Genomic DNA, 12,353 nt, shown 5'->3' on the forward strand with positions numbered 1-12,353 from the left:
CGTTGTACATACATTTTAAAATATTTACTACAACGACTGAACTAAAGCAAAACGTTATTAGCTTTAGTTCACCTTCAAATATCTTAGCTACAAAATTTCACAGAAGAGATGATATCTCCCTTACACAATCCACATATTCCTTCCTTAGAAAATCATGTTGGCATTGAGGAAGAAAAAAATTTCAAAAAATCCCCCAAAGAACCAAAACAGGACAAAAGCTTTACTTCTGCAAAGGCTGTTGCCAACACAGGAAGTGTTTAAAAATACTAGCCCAATGGACAACAATGGAAAGGCTGCACCAGCCTTTCCAAAGTGCTAACTGCTTCAGAGAGGGGCCAGACTGACTGCATTAGACACAATGATCATTTCTCACCCTTTCAACACGTCCTCATTTTCAGAAAGCGCTGCTTAGGAGAGGAATCAATTTCGAGTAGCAAAAAAAAAAAAAAAAAAATGACATTCCACAGCAGCAGCCTCACGACAAGCAGTGGCCAGGGCACGAGGTTCGGAGCAGCGGTGACTCCACTTACCTTCATTTTCACCGGCGATCTGTGGGGTTCCAGCTCAACGAGCTATCTTCTCCGTCGCTAGAACCACGGGGAGGGGAAAGACAGGCACAGAATCAGTCAACAGAGGGGAGCGACCCGAGGAAAGAAAGTAAACAAACGCCAGCGGGGAGGGGCAGAACCCTAACCAGCGGAGGGAGCCGATCCCCCGGAGGGCAGGCGGGACGCCGGAGCTGGGGGAGCGGTGAGGACCCCTCCGGCGCCAAAAGGCAGCCCGTGGCTCCCCGGAGTTCGCCAGCGGCCCACCGCGCCCCCGCCTCGCTCGCCACTTTGACCCGGAACGCTCAACTCGGAGCCCCAGGTCGGAGCGCTCGGGAAGAGGGCAGGGCGCCGTTTGGGCTTCCCGAGGTTCCCCCCAGGCGCGGTCGCCGGGCTTTCGCGCGGCCGCCCCCCAGATACCCCGACTTCGGCCCGCGCCCCGCCTCCGCCGCTCGGCCCCCTCGGCCCGCCCCGGGCCCGCGGTGGCGGCAGCGGAGTGTCACGGCGCCATTGCTCTCCTTCCTCCGCTCTGCACCATGTCAGAAAGGAGAAGCGCTTCTTCACCGATGGGGCAGGGGCCGCGGCCTTCAGTCGAGAGGCGTGAGAGTGAGGGGAGACCGGCGCGAGAGAGGGGGCTGGGGGGAGGGGGGCGGAGAGGAGGAGGGAGGTGGCCCGGAGAGGGTGTGGGAGGGGAGGGGAGCCGCACAGCGGCAGCCGCCGCCTCCTCCCCGCGCCCGCCTCAACTTTTTGTACAGCCCAGAGTGGTACCTGCCCCAGGCTCCTCGGGTCCAGCCACGGACTGCACAGGAGCGGACGCGCCGCGGAGTTGGGGGCCGGCTCCCCCAAGCAGCCCGCTTCTCCTCGCACGGAAGCAAACTTAGCGGCGCGGCCAGCCCCACAGCCATTTTCCCGGGGAAGCAGCCGAGGAGGAGGCTGCGGCGGCGGTTCCTGCAGTTGCTGCCGCTGCTCCACGACCTGCCCCTTCCCCTGCGCCCGCCGCACCGCTTGCCCAGCACCCCCTCCCCACCTCCGAAGCTTCCAACTGCACCGGGACCCCGGGCAGCAGCACGAGCTGCTACTGCCGCTGCGTCCACTCAGTACCCCCCACTTCCCTTCTCCTCACCTACCAACTGCGGGTGAAGTGCGCGCTGTCAGCTTCCAAGTCCTCCGCCCCACTGACCCCCGGGGGCCCCCGTCCGGGCAGCACCACTCCCGGCCGCGGCGGCAGTCCCTGCGCCCGGTTCCCCACTCGCCCGATTTACTGCCACAATCCACCAAATAACAAGCTGTTGAGCAGACTCGCTTCTACACGAACTCCTATTGGCTGCTCATGACGCCGAAGAGCTTTGGATTGGAGCTCGCTACCTGCCGTCCTCATTGGATGCAGCTATGAAACTTCACGGATTGGTGCGAAAAACAGCAGGTAGGACATCTTCCACTTATGATTGGCTGTCTCCGAAGGCTAACGTTACTGGAGAATTGGGGATTGAGTAAGCAGGTTCTGAAAAGTGATTGGTTGAGACGACTCCGGATGTGCATGACTGAGCACTGATTGGTAAATTGAGGGGTCAGGAAGAGCAGTTCGGCGCGAGGATTGGCGGCGAAGTGTCCCATGGAAACCGAACCCGGAGCTGCGGCCAGGATTTGCACGGGGGCGGGGCAGGGTCTTTCCAAGGCGCCTGCGCTAAACTGGCTTCTCGGCGCCATTTTGTCTGAGCGGCGGTGGTCGCAGCTCTATCGCATTTTATGTTTTTGGCGAGACGACAGCCGACTCTGTATCCTGTAGGTTCATTTTGGTGCGGCACCTATCCACCGTTCACTCTAGGACAGCACCTAGTGAAGGTCGGAGGAGTCGCGAAGCTGTCAAAAGGTCGGTTGGAAGCTGCGGCTGTCCGAGTGCCTGGGGGATGGCGCAGCTTTAGCGGCACCGGCACCGGAAGTGGACGGGCCGCGAGGCGGCCATGGCCAAGTAAGTTCTCCCAGCGGCGGGGTGGGGAGCAGGGGGCGGGATGAAAGGGGGCGAGGCTTCCTCTCCCGCCGCGCGAGAGAAATGGGCGGAGGGGACGTGCACGTCTCTTTCACCAGGCTGATCCTTGGCGCTCCGGTCGAGAGGTTTTCAGGATTCTCATCTCCGATCAGTTTTTCCTCCCTTCGGAAGTGCGTTTCGGGAACTTGTCATATTCTCTACCAAGTGCCAGCACGGTGGGCGCCTCGTTAATTAACACGGGGAGGGCAAGTTTCTTAGACCCATCTGCGTCGGGAGAGAGGTTTCCGCGTGCATCTCACGCGATCAGGCATTGAGGAAACTGCAGAGAGCAGCGGGTTGTCGAATCCACCCGCTGGCCCAGACCCTGCTACTCTAACCTTAGACAGGCGGCGTTGCCGCTTAGCACGAAGCCTCTGCTACTTTTTTGAAAGGCAAGAGTAGTGGTTTTGTAGCGACTGAAAACACTTTAAATAAGAAGACCTCCCTGGTAGGACTTTGTTCAGCGCAGCCATTGATTTTCTTCTGTTAGAATCTTTCTGTTCTGTTAAACAAAACACATTAAATGGAGCGTTAATTGACAAGTTGTTGTAAAGAATAAAATAAGAAAAGGTGAAATACCGTCGATCATCTACGTTGACTACGTTTACTCAAAATCAATACCTAACTAAAATTTTTATTCGTTGCACTGATTTTTCTCGAAATTCCTTATTAAGAAGATGGAGTGTAGCTGTTTGAGTGACCTAATCATACTGGTCTGGATAGCTGTTTAAACTTATTCTCGTTAGGGGCGCCTGGGAGGTTAAGCCTCCGACTCTTCATTTCCGCTCAGGTCATGGTGTGTGTGTGGGGGGGGGTGTGTGTGGGGGGGGTGTGTGTGGGTACCTTCCCTACTTGAGCTCGCTCTCTCCACAAATGAATAAAAGCAAACTTAAAAAAAAAAATTAAACTTAAGTCTCGTAATACCCCTGTTTTGAACCTTATTGTTGTATTGCTGGGGATCCAGCCAAGAAAATGGTTGTATGATTTAATAATTTATTGTGGGTTTTTTTTGGCAGTTGGTCTGAAGAAAACAATCTCGGTTAAATCCTAAAGTATTACTGAGGTAAGTTTTAATGTCTGTAAAAATCTTTAGAGTTGTAGATTGTCTGGAAAAGCTTTACAGTCTAGTGCTGTACCAATAGAGCCATAAATCCAAAACGGAAGAATGGTGGTTGAAAGACGTTTGCTTTGACAGGGGTTCAAGTTAGCTTCCTGATGTGATATTATAGAATGAAATCTCAAATTTAGCACATATTTATGAACTTACCCATTTGTTTAGTTCCCATTTATGGATTTTTAAGTATTTAATATTTTTATAGAATAATAGGAACATCTTCATGATTTTTTCGCCTATTTTAAAATTTAGAAGTGATTTTTTTCCCTTAAGAATATTATAAAACAATACTGCTGTACTTCCCAAGGGGTAATCACCTATAATTCAACTACCCAACTTAAAACTTGCTGTCTGATCCAAATAATGCATGTCAGTGGGCAGTTGGAAATTACTAGAAAGTCCAAAGAAGAAAAGACCAGTCTCTTCTATTTTTTCCACCAAAAGGCAGTTATAGTTTATGTTGCAGTTATGTGTAATACAGAGGGGTCTTTCTTTTTTTATCAGTTTTGTTTTATAAAGTAAAGGTCACTTCAGTCGTGCTCATTTTGTCACTCATTTTTTTCTTTTTTTTTTTTTTTTTTTAAATATTTTTTATTTATTTCTAGGAGAGAGACAGCATGAGCAGGGGAGGGTCAGAGAGAGAGGGAGTCACAGACTGAAACAGGCTCCAGGCTCTGAGCTGGCAGTCAGCACAGAGCCCGACGCGGGGCTCGAACCCACGAACCGCGAGATCATGACCTAAGCGAAAGTCGGACGCTTAACCGACTAAGCCACCCAGGCGCCCCTGTCACTCATTTTTTTCTTAACAGAAAACACTAGGAACATGGGAAATATTTTGCCCATGAGGCACTTTTCATGGTTGCGTAGTCTTCTATAGGATAGATGTACTATAATTTATATAATTTGGTGATATCTTAACTTTTCTATAATAACAGTGATAGCCTCGTGCATGTTTAAGAGAAGATTTTGCCAGAGAATTGATGTCTGTGGCTAAAATGTGTAGGCATCTAGATCTTTCTTTACATTCCTGGTTATTTGGAATAAATTCCTAGAAATGGAAATACAAGGCTAAAAGAATTCTACATTTAAGGCTTTGTATAGCTGCCCATCAGAAAGCTTTGTTTGTTTTTACTGTACTCACATTTTTTTGTCCTTTTTCTTTTAATTTTATCCCCCATTTGTTTCGTTGTGGGGTTTTTTTTTTTTCACTTTATTTTTTAATTTTCTCTATTGGGTGTCATTATTCAGTAGAATTAAAATTTTTTAAATCAGTTTAAGAATTTTTATGTTTACTTGGGGCGCCTGGGTGGCTCAGTCGGGTAGGCGTCCACCTTCGGCTCAGGTCATGATCTCACGGTTTGTGGGTTTGAGCCTCACGATGGGCTCTGTGCTGACAGCTAGCTCAGAGTCGGGCGCCTGTTTCAGATTCTGTATCTACCTCTCTCTCTGACCCTCCCCTGTTCATGCTGTCTCTCAGAAATAAATAAAACATTAAAAAGGAAAAGAATGTTTATGGGACCTTACAAGTAATATTTAAAACTAACTTATTTTTCACTCTCAAATAGGTAGGCATTTGTATAGTTTAACATTTTGCTGCACAGAAGTGACATTTAGAGGATACTAAAAACTACTGTTTTTATGGTATAATTTTATGTTTCCTTGAAGCCTTCCTTAAAGTTTTCCATCTTTATGTGCATTCTCTTGGTGCTTTTGTACCCTCACCGTACTTTGTATGTCTCCCATCACATTTGTTTTGCAGTTCTTAGGCTGTTCCCCAGTTTGAGACTCCACTCCCAGCAAGAAGCAATTGAGGTTCTAATCACTGTTATGTTTTTCTACCTGATACATGATAGGTGCTCTGTCAGTATTTCTTATGAACCTGATGCGCTTTTGTAGAATATGTGAAATCAGTTTAGTGTTTTCTTTAACAGTAATACTCTTCTAAGAACTTGAAATGTCCCAAAGATTCTGTTTTAGCTTTCAGATTTTTTTTTAATGTTCCATATAGTTCTAATATTGAATTGATTGTAATTGCTAATACAGTGTAGATTTATAGAGCCCTTTAAGAATCTTAAGGATTTTATGATTTCTTAATGGAAGGTGACCATAGATGAATATTAACTGAACAGTCATTAAACCATCTCATAGGTATTAATGAGGGAAAATTAATTATGATTGATTTGTTTTCTGTAACCATTGAATCCAAACTATTGGAATAATGTTTCCTATAAAAACAGAATCATGAAAATTTTTTTTTTTTTAAGATTTTTATTTATTTCTAGGAGAGAGAGAGAAAGACAGCGTGAGCAGGGGGAGGGTCAGAGAGAGAGGGAGTCACAGACTGAAACAGGCTCTAGGCTCTGAGCTGGCAGTCAGCACAGAGCCCGACGCGGGGCTCGAACCCACTAACCGCGAGATCATGACCTAAGCGAAAGTCGGACGCTTAACCGACTAAGCCACCCAGGTGCCCCTAATCATGAAAATTTTTAATGAGGTTTCTGTGATGAAAAGCTATTTTGAAAGCATAATGTTTTATTTATTTAGTCAAAGCTTCAAATGAGGTTTTAACATTAGCTTCTTGAGGTAGTATTTTACACTGAAATCCCCAGATTAGGGTCCCCTGGGTGGCTTAGTCGGTTAAGTGTCCGACTTTCGCTTGGGTCATGATCTCGGGGTACATGGGTTCGAGCCCCGCGTCCGGCTCTGTGCTGACTGCCAGCTCAGAGCCTGGAGCCTATTTCAGAGTCTGTATCTCCCTCTCTCTCTGACCCTCCCCTGCTCATGCTGTCTCTCTCTCTCTCCCCTAGAAATAAATAAAAATAATAAAAAAAAAAGTTAAAAAAAAAATCCCCAAGTTAGAACGTTTCCTATGGATTTGTTTACCCATTTATGTGGTTCGCATTTCTGGATTTTTAATCACAGAACACTATTAACATACGATTTTTTTCAGCCTGTATTAAAATAGGTGACAGATCTCATCAGCAAAATTGTTTAGAAGTGAAATTTTTGTTTCTTTGCTTTTTAAGGAGATTATAAAATAGCCTATGTTCTGCAAACAGTGGCATACTCAAAACTAAAAGAAGTCTTTGTCTTTTAGAATAAACCTCATTTTGTGGGAAGATGAAGGAACATGTTCCAGTTTCAAAAGACCTGCATCTACTATTGAAATTTCTGTTTCTGGTATGCAGTTTTATTTACCTTTTATTTAGTAATTAAGAACAGTTGTTAATAGTTTATATATGTATGTTACGTATACGTGTATCCTGAAAAATGATAGAATTTGTTCCACCATACAGTTTCTATAAATGTCTTTGTTGAGAAGTAGAACAGATTGATTGCTGTGTTAACATATCTGCTCTCCTAATGGTTTGTTATTTTTTGGAAAATTATATATAAATTTGCTTATTTGTAACAAAGCTATCTTTGCAATCCCTGTGTGGTCTTTTGCCCTATTGGTAGTCACTGCTGATTTTATGGCCGTGTGGAGGCATAGACTACTGGGTTTTTTTCAGCCATAGTTCAGACTAGAGTGATAGCTTATTTTAGGATTTGCATACAAGCTGATCTAGGGATCTGTTTATGTTCGTACATGGCAAGGATCTGTGCTAAAGGAGCTTACTATTAATAAAAGAAAGAACGTAAAGATTTAAATCATGGGTTACAAGAATAATAGATTTATCAGAGTTCAGTATATAATGAGATTTAATTGTTTTTTAAAAGCCAAATTGTTATATAATGCAGAATGAAGTTTGCTGAGTTGATCATTGAAGGCTTTCAGGGATAGTGAGATAGAATTTGTAAAATGAGAAGAAAGGAAGATCTCTGATTTTCTTAGTGGATAGAAAGTTGTGACTGAGAACGTAATTAGATAAAGTTATGTTTGGAGAAGTGAGTAAACCATTGTAGAGAGAACGAGTGACTAAAGATTGCATTGGGAAAATTGCATGAGGCCAACTTGTCAACATTTCTGGAATTAGCTTCACATCACTTATATGGGGTGCTTGTCCTCTGTACAGGTTTGGGAACCTCTAGAGGGCTTTGAAAGCTGCGATGTGAGCAGAAAATAAAGGTCGTTTTGTTTTATTCTCAGATTCTAACAATCACAGTGGAACTAAACAAACCCATCACTTTTAATCCCACTCTGATAACATTATTTTTTTTGTTTTGTTTTTTTTACGTTTATTTATTTTTGAGAGACAGAGTGAGACAGAACGTGAGCACTGGAGGGGCAGAGAGAGGGGGAGACAGAATCTGAAGCAGGCTCAAAGCTCTGAGCAAACATTCAGCATAGAGCCCAATGCAGGCGCTCAAACCCACAAACCATGAGATCATGACCTGAGCCGAAGTCAGACGCTCAACCAACTGAGCCTCCCAGCCGCCCCACATTAGTTGCTTTGTTTTGTTTTGCTTTGCTTTGCTTTGTTTTTTTATGTTTATTTTGAGAGAGAGAGCAAGAAAGGGCAAGGGGGCTGGGCAGAGAGAGAGGAAATAGAATCCCAGGCAGGCTCTACACCAGTAGCACAGAACTGACACCAGTTCAAATTCAGAAACCTTGAGATATGACCTTAGCTAAAGTCAGACACTTAACCAACTGAGCCACGCAGGCACCCCCCCCCCCACAACAGTAGATTTTTAAAATATTCTTGTCTTTATGCATGTTTTTTCTTTATTTTATTTTTCTTTTTTCTTTTAACATTGTAGTAAGTATTCAGTATGACCACACAGTCCCTGTTATAATTTTGATGTGTAAGTAGTCTATCAAACTGCTTTATCTTCAGCTTCATTTTTGTATTTCTTGACCATTTAGGTTTCTGGCTTTTAACTATTATGCTACATTTATCATCTGTGTGCATACAGTATTTTCAGTGTTTTGCACCATTCTTTCAGGATTGATGGTCACCCTCCCCATGCATTACCCACTACCTGCATTGGGTAGTGTATAATTATAATCATTTTTGCTAATTTCATAAGTGCAAAATTTGTTGAGCACTCCTTTTCCTCGTATATTTTTGTTAACTAGTGAATTGGGACCTTTTTTTGTAATTTCACTTACTGATTCTTAGTAGAGAGGTTCTCTCTTTAAGATCTCTATGTATGAGTCTTGGTTTTTTACTTTTTAATTCAGTGAGTTTTTAAGTAATATTTAGTGGCTACGAGATATTTTTCCTTATAGATTTCTTTTTAATTTTAGTTATTTTTGTGGCAAGTTTTTGAATAGGCACAGAGGGGTATAATGTACATAAAATGTACTATTGGGAGATCATTTGGAAACAGTGTCCAGTGTGACTGAAGAAATGACACAGGAATTGGAAGTAGGGAGAAAGTTAAGATATTGTTGCAGTACGTCTGCCTGCATGAAACTAGAGGGGGGGTAGGGGGATAAGTGAGCAAGAGATTGTGAGGGGAAAAAAGACTTGACAGTATTTGATCTCTACTTTATTATAACAGTAAGGAAGAAAACAAAACACTCAAGATTTTAAAGAACAGCAGATAGTTCATAATGTTAACAAATTTTGTAGGTTGGAAAAAGCCACTGATGAGTAAGGAAAATGAAATCAGTTTTAAACATGCTAGTTGGAGCTTGAAATGTCTGGTAAGCATTTATTCTTTTATCAAAGTGCCTATGAAGTCCCTAATTGGGACAAGGCATATGCCAGACCTTACATTGTTTTCTATATTTTGATTTCTAATTACATTCTTCTATTAGATTTTAGTGGTTTTGTTGAGTTTTTTTTCCTTTTTCCTTTTTTCTTAGTTTATTTGTTTTGAAAGAGCATGAGCTTGAGTGGGGGAGAGGTAGAGAGATGGGGAAAGAAAGATTCCCAAATAGGCTCCATGTTATCAGCATGGAGCCTGATGTTGGGCTCAAACTCATGAACTGTGAGATCATGACCCCAACCAAAGTCAAGAGCCAGACACTTAACCACTGAGCCACCCAGGCACCCCATTAAGGCTTTCTTATTTCTGATTTTTAAAGTACAACTTAGCTGGCTCAGTTAGAAGAGCATGTGACTCTTAATCTTGGAGGGTTGAGTTTGAGCCACACATTGGGTGTAGAGAGTATTTAAGGAGAAGTCAGTTCTTCATTATTGAAAAAAATAGCTTTAAGGTAACATCTTACAAAAATACATGTTTGCTTTAAAAATTTTTTTAACGTTTATTCATTTGTTTCGAGAGAGATCTGGGGAGAGGGAGAGAGAATCCAGGCAGGTTCCATGCTGTCAGCACAGAGCCTGACTTGGGGCTCGATCTCACAAACTGAGATCACGACCTGAGCCGAAATCAAGAGTCAGTTACTTACCCAACTGAGCCACCCTGGCACCCATTAAATTGTTCAAATATATGGGGTGAAATATTTTTCCTTCCTCTTTTATCAGTGGACTAAATTTTGTGTGTTTTCTTTTAATTTTAACAAAATAGAGGTAACAGGTGTGTGGAACATAAATATTTAGCCAAGATTCTTTAAATACCTAAAATCTAAGTAAAGATGTTAATTACCTTGTTTTTGGAAACCACTTTTACTTCAACAAATGAAATTAAAGTGCTCAGTGTAAGGAAGGGTTTTTAACAATTAGAAATATCAAAACATGGACTAGGCTAATTTTTGAGTGTTCTTCAAGAGGAAGTTATTCTCCCTTGGTGTCCCTGCCCTTTGTTCTTAGGGCTTTAAGAAATGTTAAGTTTTCTGCAACTTAGCAAGGAAAAAATTATTATTTTGTTTTAGAAAAAAGAAGCTTTTTTTTTTAAAGTAATAGTTCAGTATCAATCACAATATTACATTTTTTCTCTTTTTCTTTTTGATTTGCCTTTTTAGTCGGTCTTCATAGAACTTAATCCATTTGGGATAATATATGAGGTTATAAAATTTGAGCCACTTTGTTATATACATCAAGATTCTCTTAAGGGTGCTGGGTAGCTTAGTTGGGTTAAGCATCAGACCCTTGATTTTGTCTCCAGTCATGATCTCACGATCGTGTATTGCACTCCACTCTAAGAGCTCTATGCTGAGAGCAGGGAGCCTGCTTGGGATTCTCTCTCTGTCCCTCCCACACTCCCCCCTTAATAAAAATAAATAAAGTTAAAAATTTTAAAAGGCTACCTTTGGTCTCATTTACATAATTAGGTATTTAAAACTTTCCCATCATATTGCTAGCTTTGAGTTACAAGACAGTCTTTTTACAGATGGAAGAAAAAGTAATACATTCAGAAACCTTTGTACATAAGTTTTTAGCATTTTTAATTTGTAATGAATGTGTGGTTTTATGTATGTTTTCGTTGCTTTTTATTAATCCCTTAACTTTAGTATCTTTTATTTTTCAAAGATTAACTGTTTGGAGCTCCTTACATAGGATTTAGGTCTTCTCCATGTCCCCATTCGAGTGATAGCTTTTTTTTTCTTTCTTTTTTTTTTTTTAACAAATAGTTTATTGTCAAGTTGGTTTCCATATAACACCTGGTGCTCATCCCCACAGGTGCCCTGCTCTATGCCCATCTCCCCCCTTGCCCCCCACACCCATGAGTCCTCTAGAATGATAGCTTTTAAAAGTAGTTTAAGGGGGAGCCTGAGTGGCTTAGTCGGTTAAGCGTCCGACTTTCGCTTAGGTCATGATCTCACGGTTCGTGGGTTCGAGCCCCACGTCGGGCTCTGTGCTGACTGCCAACTCAGAGCCTGGAGCCTGTTTCAGTCTGTGACTCCCTCTCTCTGACCCTCCCCTGCTCACGCTGTCTCTCTCTCTCTCCCCTAGAAATAAATAAAACATTAAAAAAAAAAAGTAGTTTAGGGAGGGGCACCTGGATGGCTCAGTTGGTTAAGCATCCGACTTCAGCTCAGGTCATGATCTTGCGCAGTCCGTGAGTTCAAGCCCCACATCGGACTCTGTGCTAACAGCTCAGAGCCTGGAGTCTGCTTCTGATTCTTTGTCTCACTCTCTCTGCCCCTCCCCCACTCATCCTCTGTCTCTCAGAAATGAGTAAATGTTTTTAAAAAATTAAAGTAGTTTAGGGATAGCAAAGAAGATACTTTCAGCATTAGAATGTGTAGGTGTGGCCAGGCATTTTGTGAGAGGGGTTGTTTAGAGCACATTTCTTTTTTCTTTGTTTTTTTTTTAGTTTTTTAATGTTTTTTATTTATTTCTGAGAGAGAGCAAGAGCAGGGGAGGGTCAGAGAGAGAGGGAGACTCAATCTGAAACAGACTCCAGTCTCTGAGCTAGCTCTCAGCACAGAGCCCGACGAGGGGCTCAAACCCTTGAACTTTGAGATCATGATCTGAGGCAAAGTCAGACACTTAACGACTGAGCCACCCAGGTGCCCCTAGAGCACATTTGTTAACTTCTGTGCCCCATCTGTATAATAGGGAGAATATGACTAGAGCTGCCCTGACAGTTTAGTATTAAATGAGTTAGTACATGTAAAGTGCTTAGAACAATGCCAGTATTTAGGAAGCCTTCAGATATTAGGTGATATTAGTATGTATAATGCTGTTACGTAGGATCTGTCATTCCAGCAGCTTTTAAAACAGTACGTTATGTTTCTACATAGAAGTAAAGCACCTTGACTCTTTGCCTCCCATTCTAGACCTTGCTGAATGTCATATCAGTCTCTCTTTAATTTGCTACAGTCACACTAAAACTGTCATGACTCCCTTAGGCAAACTCTGTTTTCCATGTT

At 42.8% G+C, this 12,353-nt stretch overlaps 1 protein-coding gene across 6 annotated transcripts in view; it reads right to left on the reverse strand.

The window, feature by feature from the left end:
* ARID4A (AT-rich interaction domain 4A) overlaps positions 1-1,853 on the reverse strand; it is a 67,609-nt gene extending 65,756 nt beyond the window's left edge. The window contains exons 1-2 of one of the 6 annotated variants that reach the window (XM_039218667.1): positions 1,673-1,853; positions 531-587 (exon numbers count right to left, since the gene is read on the reverse strand). In XM_039218667.1, coding sequence (XP_039074598.1) covers positions 531-536 — 6 coding nt within the window. In that variant the 5' untranslated portion in view covers positions 537-587; positions 1,673-1,853. The other 5 variants (XM_039218668.1, XM_039218673.1, XM_039218670.1 and 2 more) reach the window with 5 other exon arrangements.
* Between the last annotated feature and the right edge of the window lie 10,500 nt (positions 1,854-12,353).

This window comes from Hyaena hyaena, unplaced genomic scaffold (assembly GCF_003009895.1).
Source record: "Hyaena hyaena isolate Hyena2069 unplaced genomic scaffold, ASM300989v1 scaffold_770, whole genome shotgun sequence".
Classification (NCBI taxonomy): domain Eukaryota; kingdom Metazoa; phylum Chordata; class Mammalia; order Carnivora; family Hyaenidae; genus Hyaena; species Hyaena hyaena.